Consider the following 15,110-nt stretch of genomic DNA (forward strand, 5'->3'; position numbering starts at 1 on the left):
AATGTATCTGTCAGCCCCTGGTACAGTGCACCATGTGTACCCAGGGCTTGTAAATCCAATGCTGCTGGTGGGCTTGCAGCACTGGTTTTGCCACCCACAGAAGCAGCTTGTAAAGTGTGCCTCAGGCCTGCTATTGAAGGCCTATGGGCAGTCTAGCACTGCCATGTCGACTTGGCCAAGTGCACCCACTTGCCAGTCCTTAAACCTTCCCTTTGCTTCATATTAGACACCCCTATGGTAGGCCCAAGGGCAGGGTGCATTGTAAGTATAAGGTAGGGCATGCTCTGATGTGTGTAGCATGTCATAATAGTGAATTACAACCATTTTCGTTTTTCAATATTGGAGGCTACCTGTTCTCCAGAGGTTAGAATGGGCAGTTAGATTATTACAATCCTATAACCCTAACTGACTCAGGGAACATGGTAGAAATTCGAATTTAGTATGCCTGAACTCAGAATAATAAAATACATATTTTAGTAAAGTTGGTTTTAATATTCTGTGTTTGAAAATAAAATACCACTTTTAGAAAGTAGGAATTTTCTTGCCTAACTATCCAGGCCTGCCTCTGCTAGGTTGTGTATTCCTTGTCTGGGTTTGTGAGTGACAGGGCTGGGGGATTCCAAGAGACAGGCTGGGGCAGCCTGGTGGTGAATAGAGAGATCTGCATCTAGATGGGAGGGAGGAGTTGCACCTGGGACCTGAATAGGGCTGGGCCTTCCCTCTACAATGCTGTCTCCACCTCCTGTGGCTTGTCTGATGTCTCTGCCGTGCACTGTGAAAGGAGAGAAGGAATCATGTCAACAAAGTGCTCCAGAGCTGTATCTTCCCTCTCCTGTGCTGGCTCCACCTCCTGTGGGGTGGCTGATGTCTCTGCCGTGCACACTGAAAGGAAGAAGAGAGTCATGTAAACAGAGAGCTCAGTAACTGGTTTGGACTATCTCTGCCTTCAGAGAGCAAAGTATTTTGGGGTATAAATATTGGCACCCTGATCCGAAGAAATTAGATCACTTCTGGAACAAGAAACCTTTTGCCAAGGAGAAGAACCAAGGACGCTGCAGGAGTTTGACTGCCCCTCTGCCAGTGTGCTGGTTGCTAGGTTGTACTGCAGTGGTTGCTTCATTGCCAAGGAAAGGAGAAGGAACTTTTTAGGAACTTTCATCATATTCAGAATATTCTCCAAGGGCTTGAACTGTGCTTGCCTCCTGCTGAAGTCTCAAGGACAAAAGACTTAATTTTCAGCTCTCCTCTGAATTTCCTTGCTGGGAATTCTCAACTCCAGACATTTGCATGTAACTGGGAGCTGGAAGCGCGACGCATCGAGAGGAAGCGTGCTGAAATCGTCGCATCACCGGCGAATCAAGCCTTCACCGCATCTCCCGTGTGTTCATCGAAGCTGCCTGCTGTCGCATCACCGGAGAAGCGCAACACCATCGCATCACCAGAGAAGCGTGTCGCAGGGCCTGTCGCGGCTCCCAAGTCCAGAGTCATCGCAAGGCTGCCAAGGCATCTATGCATCATCATCGGATCGCTGATTCAAGGGCGCCATCTTCTCTCATCGCAACGGATCATCGCATCGCACCAAGGCGCCATCTTGCGCACGGCGCATCATCTCCCCCGAATCATGGAACCAACGCCCCTCCCCTTTTGCGAGCCTTTTGTTTACTTTGCGTTACGCATCCAGGTACTTTGTTGAGAACTTTGTTGCATTTATCAACAACTTTAACTAAGTAACTTTGATCATATTTAAAACAATCTTAAGTGTAGTATTGTGGATTTTTGTCGTTTGTGGTCTTGTGTTAAGTCTATATAAAGAATACTTATTTTTATAAAACATGTGTTATGTCCATCTGTAGTGTTTTCACTGAATTACTTTATATATTCACAAATGCTTAACACACTGCCTCTGAGATAAATCTGTCTGCTCTTGCCAAGCTACCAAGGGGTTGAGCAGGTTTTATTAAGGAGTATAATCCCCTTATCCTGACTTAGAAGTAAGGGTCCCTATTTGTACAACGGTGAATACCATTGCCAACTAGAGACCCCCAGATCTAACAAACGGTAATGCCACATTTACAGAAAATGGGGCGCGCACTATGGATTAAAATCTCAAGTCCATATGTGGTGGGGTAGCCTAGTATTCTCCTCCATTTGAAAAATAAACCAAGGAATGATGCTTAGCTGCTGCTTCAGTCAAACTCTGGTGTGATTTTCTGTCCTGAAATACTAGCTGGAAAAAGCAGGTATGGCTTTACCACTCCAGAAAAACCCAGATATGGAAAAGCACTTCAATTTACAATTAGGCGGAGCGGGATTCCATGCCTTAATTACGCTATGTTGGACATGTAAGTAGGGCCTTAAATGTTAAGAGCAGGGCCATTGTTTCTAATGACAAGACAGTTATAGATAAAGACAGAGTGTACATATAATACTTTCTGTGTGAATCGGGCTCAATATAATTCCCAGTAAGATCTTTAAATGAGGCAAGCCCTTGCAGCTTTTCAAACTTTGTCAGGTCAAAACCAGTGGTTCACTCTTTTAAGGTCGATGCATGTGTAATATTGAGTAAGATAATAGTAATAGCTGCTATGGGATGACAAAGGTCTGGTACAAAGCCCTGTATATAGTGCATGCTACTAATAAAGAAAGTATCACTGAATAGGTGCAGACCTTGCTGTACATTTATTTTTGAACAATATTTTCTATCTTCCTTTTCTTTCTATGATAAAACGGTAAATACTGAAAGTAATTCTCGTTATTTCTAGTACTTGGAAAGGCAAAACTGTGGTATTGAATGTTTCAGAAAAAGCGTTTGATTACTGGAACACATACAAGAACACACATGCCGATAAGGTTATCTTCTGATGAAGTATTTTAAAGTATTTGTCACAAGTTTTATTTAATGTTTATTGCAAGTAAACAATGTAGGTGACTGAGACTTTGCTTCAACCATATATGGGACAAGGGCGTGTCTGGCAGATTAAAATGGGCTACTGGTTTAAAGTCAATAGATTGTACGTGTGTACATTTACCTCCGACTTCTGGGACTTTTTGGGTTTACAGACATTAAGGTAAATTCACACCTTGGCATAACAAATGTTGATAGGGTCACCTGCAAGGTATTGTAAGAGGTTCTCCTTTACCACTATACTCCTGTTCTACCTGTTGTGTTCCCCGCCCGCACAAATCCCCCCAAAGGAATGTTTCCACAATACATTAGCCATTTCTAAAGTCAAATACATATACACAATTTCCGGATGTTATGAAAACCTTCTATTTTAGAAGCCCAGCATCTATGTGACCTTTTTCTAATAATCGAATGCGAACACAGTCTCACATGGCATCAGTGACTAGGTTGCCCATAGCGGCATTAACAGCCTGAGAGCTGCATGCTTATACCCTTATCATTCTGAGGCCCAATCTATTGTATTAAAAGGCAGGAGAGGAGCATAAATACCAAGGATATTCTTTATCCTGAGACCTATATGGAATTGCATTACTTTAACTTAGCTTTCTAGTGACTGAGAAAACGACATTAACTATCTAAGAGTAGGTCTGTACATTACTGAAGAATTTAATATCTGTGAGCGAAATGAAAATACTAATATACTGTTTAATATTATATTACCTATAATCCCAGGATGAGTCTGTAATAACCAAAGCATTCACAATCCTGAGAGCTGCATAGTGCCTGGAAACAGGCGATATATTATCTCTCAGAATGTTTATTTAGATGAGTAAAGCTGAGGTATAGGTTTATGCCACAACTCTTGGAGAAAAGTCCTATTTTAATACCAAATATGTGTGTGCATAACGATAACATTTTCCACCTTGCGTGCTTCTTCATTAATGCCCTATAACATTTGGCAAAGAGAGTAGGACTGACGGATTGCATTTATTATCTGGGGAGTTGACAGTACGGGGTGCACTGGCTCCTGCTCTCTCCTTCTCTCTCTCCTTCTCTCTCCCACTTTCCCACTTACTCTCTGTCTGCCTCTCTTTGCTTATCATACATTACACACATGAAATCAAATCTCATTGCTCAAGTCACTGCTTGACATCCTTTGTGATTTTAAAATAATACTGCTGATCTGCTGTTCAGGAAAGAATACTGCTTCCATTTTATTTCTTCCTGGTCATGTTCATCTCCCCTCATAGTCAATAGTAAATCTTGCTCTCTAGCCACAAATGATACTTTTCTAGATGCATTGTGGTGCATGCATGGCCATTAAAAAAGGAATTTGTGCACACGAGGCCATTGCATGCGAGCATACCTCCCCGTTCTTTTGCCTTATCTGATGCTGATTTCTACTAATCTGCAATAAAGCATTGTCTCAATTAGTCTATCAATCATTCTGCAAAACATATCTAAATATGTATTGTGAACAAAACAAAAATTAAAGGGATTATGTTTGATGGGGGCGGGGGTGTATTAATCGGTACAGCATAAAACCTTAAAACATGTGGCTTTCACTCATTCTAGTAAGCTCCTAAACTTAGCTCCAATCCTCACCAGTTTTACTTTGCTTTAACTCCCACCATTGTCAATGCCTTCCTCACTGAAGGTATCTTCCCAGAAACTCTCAAGATAGGCCAAATTCTCCCACTTTTAAAATCTTCATGAACCCTGAGGACTTTGCTAGTTACTAGCCCACAACTGTCATGCCATTTATTGACAAGATCATTCAAAAACAGTGTGTTCAACTCCAAGATCACATTAGTGCTATCCCTCTACTCCTCTCTTACCAGCCTGAATTGAGATCTCTCTGCAGCATGGAGACTGCTAATTTACACAATGTAGATGAAGCCCTATTGATCACAGATGCAGATGACCTCTGGACCTGATACTGTCGGAAGCTCTCAGTTGCCTTCGACACAGTGGACCATCCCACACTTATAGGCACCTTCGAGTCTCCGGAGGGATTTGCTGGCAATGGTTTTCATAGGTTACTACCTTTTCAACCAGCACCAGTTTGTTCATAGGAGCACCTCTAGGCCCCAAAGGACCCCTATCACCTGAAGCATCCCCCCAGGAATCCATTCTATTAACTGTCATCTTCAACCACCACATGAAATTGCTTGGTGCTCCAGTTACAAATAGCAGCACCAAGAGTCACTAGTATGCTAATAGCGTGACAAACTTCTAGGGACCCTCAACTGCCTTGGACCTTGCCCTGCTGGAGAGTCCAAAGGAAAAACTTGGCCTGGTGTATATGACCACCATTACATCGCAGTTTGTCTGATTTCAAGTCTAAGCACCAGTCACATATGAATAGTCATTTTTAATTGCTGCTTTCATTTTTCTGGGTGGTGCTTTCTTTTAAACTTCTAAATTCATTTCTCCACCCCTCTTAACTTTTGTTCATGAGCTTTATGGTTTTTTTCTCATTCACACTTTCTCTATTTGTTTCTTTATTTTTCTAAATTGGTTTTGGAATTGTATTGTCGTACTGTATTGTTCACTTTGCTTTGTAACTGTTGGTACTTCTTGAAGTTAACTGGCACTTTTTTGGAGATTGCCCGCTGCTTGGATTGCTTTTTGCTTGTCCCATAGGTAGCAGGGCTGCAGCAGAGATTCTTTCAGAACTATTTTTTGACCAACTAGAATGGGTTTTCTAGCTCTCTCTCTCTTTCCCTCTCTCTCTTGTACGCACATACACACCCTCTCTCCCTCTCTCTTCCTCGCTTTCTTTTTTACAGTTGTCAAAAAAGAGTCAAGTCTTCTAACACGAATGCAGGTGGGGCCCACCCGCTGACACTAATCAACCACTAAAAAGGGGGATATCCTTTAGTATAAAGAAATATATTGATTATGCTTTATTGAACTTTCAAAAGATCAAAATATTTTTGCTGTATGTGAAACCCCTCTATTTTTCAGAGAATAGTTTCTTGAAGTCATCACCTAGGTATGTGGTGGAAAACTCCAAGGAAGGATCACTTATGTATATTTAAATTGTCTGCTCAATATATGAATCAAATAATGTTTTTGCCTGACTTTAAATGAACCAAGTAGATATTTAAAGAGGGTGTGGTGGAAACAAATTTGTATTAGTGATGCCCATGAGACCCAACACAACTACTAATTGTTACAATGAATACTCCATTTCAATCAGTTTAGTATTTATAGACATTTTTATGAATGTTTATCATGATTAAAGGTGCACTTTTGATAATAAATGTGTCCATATGGCTGTGGCTTATGTCTTGCTACAGGCATAATGGATTTGTATTATGCCAATAATAGAGAACGAGGACAACTATTATATCAGTGATGGAAGACTTTAACTATATAGAAAAAATATTAGTTTTTTTTTTTACATCAATCTCCGGAGTGCACCATGCCTGTTGTCTGCTGCAACATACTCACTGTAATACTTTCAGCTCTTATCAAGGACATAATATGAAACCCAATATGTCAATGGCCCTCACCATGATTTGGCTGATAACTGGTACAATATGGATTATTCTCAACAACATTCAACTTCACTAGGTTTGAATTCAGTAGGTGAGATTAATATCACTCAAGTATAAGTTTTTCCCCAATAATGGGAAATAATAAGCAGATTTAATTGCTTACTGCACCAAAATCCTTATGTCCCAATATTTACTGAATAGTTTTTCCCCCAAAAAATATTAGCAGGTTAAATCTGCCAAAAGTTTCCAGAGTATCTGAGGGCATATTATCAAGGGGGTTTATCTCCGCTTTTTTGGGTTTAAAAGCCAAGAAAGCGGAGATAATTTAATCTCCGTATTACCTAGCTGTCGCTAACACCAGTTGGCGACAGCTAGTAGGAGATAGAGACCATCTTGGGCCCCGCTTTGCATGTCAGTGATATTTATCACTAATGACATGCAAAGTGGGCGTGCCAAGATGTTAGCGACTGGAAACAGTCGCTAACATTGCTATCTCCTATTACCAACTTTTGGAGATATATACGCACTAAGCGCGAATATCTCCAAAAGCTAACACCTGCCCTGAGCAGTTCTTAGCCATGTTATCCAATGGGAGGTGGATAACATGGCTAAAAGCATTTGCTCGATAATCCATGAATATCGCTGACTTTACAGCGATATTCATGCATTTCGGACAATTTTTATCGCTTAGGAGATTATCCTTGATAATATCAAGGCTCCTAAGCGATAAAAATCGGCGATGCTCGGCGATATAATTTCGGCCGCTAACCAAGCTGACCGATATTTTTCGCTCATGCTTGGTAATATGCCCCCATTTTATCTAGTGATTCTGAAATGTGCAGTAATGGAGGGAATGCAGATATCAAGATTTAACAGCAAACTCGTAATGAAGGCCTAAGGGCTATATTTTCTTTTTGTAATTGCCACAGTTCCTTACAGAAGTCTGCCCTCTCCCAGCTCATCTGAAAAGAAGAAAATCTTGCTATGTTTCTTCTAGCCTTATCCTCCTCGAAATTCAGTAAAAAGGGAAATAGACAGAAAGGGACTCCGGAATTGATAGCCAGATTCTGAAGCACGCTTTGGACTTCAAATAATGACAGGTGTCTGGGGTTCTTTGAGAAACCCCACAGACATTCTTGCTCTCTGATGATCAGGCCCTCCAATGATACACTAATTGCTGAAGTCAACCTTAAATCACAGTATTTATTTGATAGATATACCCAAATGGTTTCTGAATTCATTGAAAAACAAAGTATTTGGTGATGTATAAAATAACTTAAATATTTAATGTATTTTGTAAAGAATACTACATTCATTGCATTGCTACAAATAGTGTACGTTTGTTCCTGATTTCAGGTTGCCCTACCAACAGTAGCACATCAGATTGTAAACGTCTGGTTGAAGGATTTCAGGGATGCATGAGGTTAATCGCGATTGGTGGTAAAGCTGTTGATCTAGTCTCAGTGCAGCAAAACATTCTGGGGAATTTCAGCGGCCTGCAGCTAGACCTCTGCAACATCATTGACAGGTAAGGACCTTCATCTCATACTTTACCCTTTGGCCTACATTATAGGCGGGCATAAAAGTTCTAACACTTGCACATACAAATCAGGATTCCTGGTTTTCCGCATAAATCACACAGAACTGGCAATTTCTAATACAGAAATATTGCCAGGCAAAAAACCTCTCAGATTTTGCACTGGGAAAAATCTGAAATATTTGCTTCTTGGAATAAGGGAAAACAAAGAGTACATATATATTATTCCCCATTCTGATCTGTGGATTTTGGAATGGAGAGATAATAAGACACCAAGGTAACAAACAATACATGCAGTATTGCATTTTTCACTCAGCAGAAAGCAAGCCTACCTGCGCCCTCCTATTGTGATGACACATCTACCTCTTTTATTTTGGGTAGTTCATCAGTGTTCAGAACTTTCTCCTGGCATTCAATTTACAACATAAGTGTTGCAATTGGGTTCCACCTAATCAGTATGTCTGGATTTTTAGTGTTTTAAATTACCTGGTATGGGACTTTTTAGAGCAGATGAGTCTCATTACACGTGTCTCACCTACGGTAATCACATGGCAAATGGACCACGCGTATTTACCGCCATTGTCCGCCTTTTAAGATAAGGTTGTTGCGATGCAGTAAGGGTAAGGGGCATTTGGTGGGTTACTCGTGAACATGTTTGCACCTGCATGTACAGATGTGTATGGGCTGTGTGTGGAAGACTACTGTCATACACAGCCAGGTAACAGCGCACAGGTAGCATGGCACAGTAGGGACTCTGCAGGATTAGTGATTGACCTGGGATAGGCCTTATAACATTAACGTACACTAATAGGGAAAGTGAGTGTGATTTGCTGTTTTGTCTACGGTGACACTGTATTATAAATATAGTGTGAGAACTACCTTAGAGTGCAGTTTCACTCCCCCTTGGCCCACAGAGACCATTGACATCTAGAATTAGAGTGTAGCCTGCGCAGGAAAATCAAATATGTAACTTCCAAAATGATATCTGTGCATCTTATACATACAGAGTTTTCATATTTCCCTGGCTCAGCTCAGGATAAGAGCCCAGGCCTTTTTGGCACCCAGCTGTGCCCAGTTATTTCATTTCTCTCCAGCACCTGGAACAAGGGTCGCCCCACACAAATGGAGCAATAAGCACGACTTTTTTGGCCACAATAGAGGGACTGTTGCTGTCCTTGCCCTGATTACCTGCATCTCTTTGCGGAGCCTATTGCGCTCGGACCACTTCACCACTTCACCACGTCTCGCGGCCCCCGCTCCGCGGTAGACGCTCGAGCCCTGACTGCCGAGGGAGTGTGGAGGTTGCTGCTGGGAGCCCTGAGGAGGTGATTGATTGCTGCTTCCCTACCCATGGACTGAGGCGGGACTGCGAGGACCAGCTTGCTGTGCGGCGCTGATCGGCCGCAGCTGGTTCTCTTCCCGCCCCCTCCTTGCATATAAGATCTTGCGGAGCCAGCCCCTTTTGGGAGAGACTTTTTTGGCCACAATAGAGGGACGGTTGCTGTCCTTGCCCTGATTGACTGCATCTCTTTGCGGAGCCTATTGTGCTCGGACCACTTCACCACTTCACCATGTCTCGCGGCCCCCGCGACGCGGGAGCCACTCGAGCCCTGACTGCCGAGGGAGTGTGGAGGTTGCTGCTGGGAGACCTGAGGAGTTGATTGATTGCTGCTTTCCTACCAACAAACTGAGGCGGGACTGCGAGGACCAGCTTGCTGTGCGGTGCTGATCGGCCGCAGCTGGTCCTCGTCCCACCCCCTCCTTCGTCTCCCTATATTTAGCGGTTAGCTAACTCGAGCTAGCGGGACCCGTGCAGGACGAGGGCCGGATGAAGCCCGGGCAAAGGGCGGGCCGTCTGTGGCCGTCCGGGGCCGGTGGGGGCTGGGCCACCCCTCCAACATAGTGAGTGCGATTATATTTGATTATAAAGTCATTTAATTACTCTCTGTATCCCTTTTGTGCGATGACTGTAATTCCCGCATTTTGTTGTCTGTGACTGCCCAGACAAAATTGCTTTCTTTAGATTACAGCATTTCCCATATTGATCTTCTTTGTAGGGAACTATGAGCCGTCGTAATAGTCTAGGCAGGTCATCACTGGCCGGGGGTAGTATAAAGGGGACTCTTTATGCATTTATCACTAGGGCTGCTTCCGTATTGGGAAAAGAGATTGTTCTAACGGAAAAACGATTGTCCCAGGAGCTTATGAGCAAAAAACGCTCTTCTTTAGGGGCAATAAAATCGGTAGTAACTCCACTTAGACAGCACCTAGATGAGACCCCCCACTTACTGATAATCTAGACACTGTAAATGATCTATCATGGTCGCCACAGCTAGAATTGATCACAAATGATTTACATGAAGTGGAGTCACTGTTAGAAATGACCCCAACTTTGTCTCCTGCCCCAGTAGTAAGAACCCCTAAAAGAGGACCTGCTAGAAGTGAGGTCCAGTCACGAAAATGTATCGCTCCGTCCTCAAGGAAGAGGAAACTTCGGAGCAAGGAACAGGGTGACAATAGTCATAAACAGAGGCCCATAACTAAAGCTCAACCAAAAAGACCATCTGCCACTACCCCTGATTTTGCAATGACAGAAAAACCTCCATCAACATTTATAAATGAGTTGTTGCCTAGTATAGAAAAATTGGTAAGATCTCTAATCCTTCCCCTAATAGAAAGGGTAAAGAGAATAAGCGAACAGCTAGGCACGGTGGAAAAGGAAGTGGTAAAGACCTCCTTGTTGCTAAGTAAGCAACATGACGTCTGTTCTGGGTTAAAAGTTAACGGAGAAGGTAATAAGCCATTATCTGAATCTCTTGCTAAGGGCCAGAATCCTCCCCCTACACAGAAGAAAATAGTCCCCAAAGCAGCACAAACATCTAAATTGAGTAACCAAAAAACGAGAGATATTGTAGAAACAGATAATAAACTCAATTCAGTCGGAAAAGAGGGTAACGGGCCCAGTGAGCCAAAAAACGTAAATAGTTTAAATAATAGAAGAGTGGATTTACCCCCGGAATCCGCTCCTTACGTTGTGATCATGGCAGGAGTCCCGGTTCTCCCTGTAGAAGTAAGGGAAGACCAACGAGCCCTAAAAATAAAGTAATATTTTGGCTGTGTAAAAACAGACCCTTGCCAGCTCATATTAACAGAGAAATTCTAAGTGTTAGGCGTGTTAATTGGATTGGCACTAGGCCCAAAGACAGAACAGGAGATATTATCATCATTAATTTTAAAGACTTCAGAGCAGTCAGACACATTGGTGATTGGTGTGATATAGGAGGCTGTGAAGGAATTTCAACGCACCATCTCAGTTACTTTTACCCCCAAACTTCCTTCTCGAATCCTCAAGGTCCCTTCTTAGGACACAGGGCATTAAACAGGCATAGTACAGGATTCAATGGTTACACTCATCGAACTTTCAGCTATCCACAAATACCAATTTGGGGAAATCGGGTTGCAAATGGGCATAATATGGATCACTATGGTTTTAATATTCCAACATTTAACCAATTCTTGTTGCTATATGGTTTGGAAGATGTGGATTGACTCCAGCGCATTAGCAGTGAGAAGCTGTCCACATCCGGCAGTCATGAAATCTCTGATATTGAGCTTATTGCAAATATCGGGGAGAGTGAAGGGGAACCCTCTAGTAGTCATGAGTATAACTGTCCGGGAGAGTTTTCAAATAGCCATGAACAAACTAGCTCTAGTACAGTAGACATAGGAGCATTGATATTAGCCAATGTAAAAGATAGAGAACCAGCTCCAACTATGAATATTATTAGCCTTCTCTCTTGGAATATAGCTGGATTGCAAAAAAAAAATGGCTATTCCTGAATGGAACGATTTTATTGATTCATTTAATATTTGTATGTTCCAAGAGACATGGAGCATGGTTCCGCTCCATAAAAATGGGTATGCCACTTATTTTATCCCTGCAACTACATAAGGAAGAGGACGACCATCGAGTGGTCTACACATATGGATCAGTGTGGCACTGAATTGGGCTATCACTGTCCGCAATTTGCCCTCAAATGATTTATTATACCTATCCCTGAGGGGCCCAATGGGGGAACCACATTAGAACTGTTTCGTGTACATGCTAGAGGTTCTAAGGGAGGGCAATTGTCACCGACAATAACCCTACTTGATGAATCATTGGCGTTTATTCCACCAAGGTCCAAAGTGATAGTAGGAGGCGATTTTAACTGCAACTATGACCCCTTTAGATGATGAGGAGATAGTTGGACTCAATGCAGACGACTGGAAGCAATATATCCCCTTGGTCAATTTAAAGCCTATTAAGAAGTGGTCGGCTAGAGCAATACAGATGAATGCTTTAACACTAGAACACAATTTACAGGCACTCAATGGGAGGACTGTCTCAGATCCCGATGGGGCAATGACATATAATAGACTGGAATGTCCTTCACGTATAGACTACTTATTGATGGACATACAATCTTGGGATAGTTTGGTAGATATGGTGGTTAGGCCATCTCAGGACAGTGATCATAACCCACTCTGTATGAGCTTTACCTGGGGGAATAAGATTAATACAATGAATACCCCGAGGACGATTGCTAAAGAAGTTATCCTTACAAATTCTAATCAGAAAGTAAAATGGAGTAGGGTTAACTGTGAGGAAGGGAAATTAAATAGCATTAAAGAATTGGTATACGCAGAGATTAGAAAGTTAACATCTAGCAGCCTAATACAGCCCATTTCAAAAGATTATAAACCAATGGATTCCTTTAAGATTCTAATAGATAAAATAGGAGTCTTTTTTACTATTGAGATGAGAAAGGGTCCGTGTAATACTAAAATTTCGAACGGTACCCCTTGTATACTGCCGAGTGTAGGGCAAAGAGGAAGGCAATAACAGCTTCCATTAAAAGTAATGACCCTCAAGCAGTAAGAATAGCTAGAAAGGAATACAGTAGGATTATCAAAGTAGCTAAGAGGAACTGGGAGGAGGATCATTGGCAGCAACTTAAACTAGCTGCCAATGCAAAAGATTCAACCCAGTTTTGGAATTTGGTCAATAAATTGCATTACGTATCCTCCTAACTGATACATCCTCCATGTTCATTGTCTGTGGGATTGCAAAGTATCTTTCTAGCGCTTGGTTCATACGGACTAGGCTGCTAGATGTCACAAAATAGAAATGCTAATCTCATCTTGATTGATGTTTCTTACTGAAAATGCATTTTAGTATTTTGTAATTATTTTTTATTGTAAAGAGTGCTTTTAAATTTTTTTAAGATGAAAATGTATAATGTATGTGATACTTTTTGTATATTGATTTTATGTTTAATGAATGTTTGCACTTTTATGATATGGAAATATCGAATAAAGTATTACTTACTTACTTACTTACTACTTCTCCCAGCTCCTGAGGAGGAAAGGGTGGGGTGAAATGATTTGCATCGGTCACTCAGCTGTTACTCCGCACCAGGGATGGGCCAGCTCAAGATCAATTAACAAAGGAGAGTGCCCAGACAACTGAGCCAACAGGGTTGTGGGTGGGCTCCCTTTGAAATTCTAGTGTGAAAAGTCCTGGCAATGATGTCTGCCAGGGGTGGAGCTGGGAACCCCAAGGAACTGAAGTGACCAGTGGCTCCTAGATGATGCCATTTTGGATTGTCACAGCATACTGTGCCGGAGGGGTGGGACAGGGGTGGAGAGGGGATATAGCACCCTATGTTTGGCCAGAAATGCCTGACTTCAAGGACCTTCCTCTCCCCTTTAAAATATCTTGCACACAGGGGAGGCTTTCTCTTGCCTGTGGATTTTTCTACTATTTGCTACTTGATCATGGGACCACCAAGGAGAACTACAAGGAGGAAGACCTCCACTCAGGGCCAATGACTCTGCCCAGCTGACACTAGGACCTGTGGGTCTCCTCAAGGGCCAGTGAGGCTGGCTACCAGTTAGGGAAAGCCCTGGACTTCTCTGCACCCAGAAACAAAGATCAAGAGGGGAGCTGGCACAGGGAGCCAGGAGGACCAGCTGTTCGAGGCTTGCATCACTTGGGAGGGAATGAGGGTTGCTGCCACTGCGCCTGGTGGCTAGAGTTTAATACCCCCCAGCCCGTCGCCGTAGTTCGTAACCTCGGCTTTCTCATTGATGACAAGCTCTCAATGAGGCAGGCGGCCACTAAGGTGGCCTCCATCTGTTTTGCCACTCTGAGATGGCTCCAAAAATTTTTGTGGATGCTGCCCCCTTCTTTATTTTATTTATTTATTTTATTTATTTTAGCTGTTTTATAACGTGCTCTGTTACTACCAGAGTATCCTGGCGCGAAAGAAGAAAACAAGAAGGTGGCCAAAGGGAAACAGAAGAAATTTAAAATAGTTTCTAATGAGCAAATCTAAAAAGATGAGATTTCAGTGCCTTCTTAAAAGGTACAAAATTCTGGATTGATCTTAGAAACAAAGGCAGAGTGTTCCAGGCAGAAGCCGCAAGGACAACAATTGACTGGCCTCCAAGGCGCACACGCCGAAAGCGGGGTACGCTCAGCAAATTACGATCAGCTGAGCGTAGAGATCGAGTGGGGGTGTAGCGGCTAAATGGTCTTCTACTCAAAGAACTGTAGTCCAGGCATTGGAGGTATCTCGCCTGGACTATGGAAATGTTCTTTATCTCGGAGCTGACTCTTCAACTATTAACAAATTGCAAGTTGTACAAAACGCGGCTGCTCGACTTCTCTGCAACGTTCCGAGGAGAACATCGGCGTCACATGCACCACGTGACTTGCATTGGCTCAGGATCCCAAGCCGTGTCAAGTTTAAAGCCATGTGTCATCTTTTTTAAAATTAGACAAGGCTCAGCCCCAAAAATATCTACAGAGCCTAGTACAACCGTATAAGCCAAGCCGCACTCTGAGATCTTCAACGAATGGTGACTTTACTATTCCAAGATTTAAACTTGTAAAGATGAGTGGTCGGTCCTTTTCCCACCTAGGTCCAAAATTTTGGAATGCCTAATCCACGGTTTTAAAATCTGAAACAAATTTGTTTCGTTTTCGCAAAGGACTCAAAACTCTGTTTTTCAATCAATGAGATGTCGTTAGCTTCAGTTTGCCTAGCCTTTTTTTCCTTCTTGAGTCTGTCCCTGGCGCCGGGAAATCCACTGCGGGTAGCTGTTGCGCGTTACA

At 42.6% G+C, this 15,110-nt stretch overlaps 1 protein-coding gene across 1 annotated transcript in view; it reads left to right on the top strand.

Annotated features, from left to right (window-relative positions):
* Positions 1-15,110, top strand: part of CNTNAP4 (contactin associated protein family member 4) — a 1,879,337-nt gene that overhangs the window by 1,220,010 nt on the left and 644,217 nt on the right. Inside the window, exon 10 of the mRNA XM_086961154.1 lies at positions 7,768-7,939. Coding sequence (XP_086817280.1) covers positions 7,768-7,939 — 172 coding nt within the window. The remainder of the gene's footprint in view (positions 1-7,767; positions 7,940-15,110) is intronic.

The sequence above is a fragment of the Lissotriton vulgaris genome, chromosome 3_1, assembly GCF_964263255.1.
Source record: "Lissotriton vulgaris chromosome 3_1, aLisVul1.2, whole genome shotgun sequence".
NCBI lineage: Eukaryota > Metazoa > Chordata > Amphibia > Caudata > Salamandridae > Lissotriton > Lissotriton vulgaris.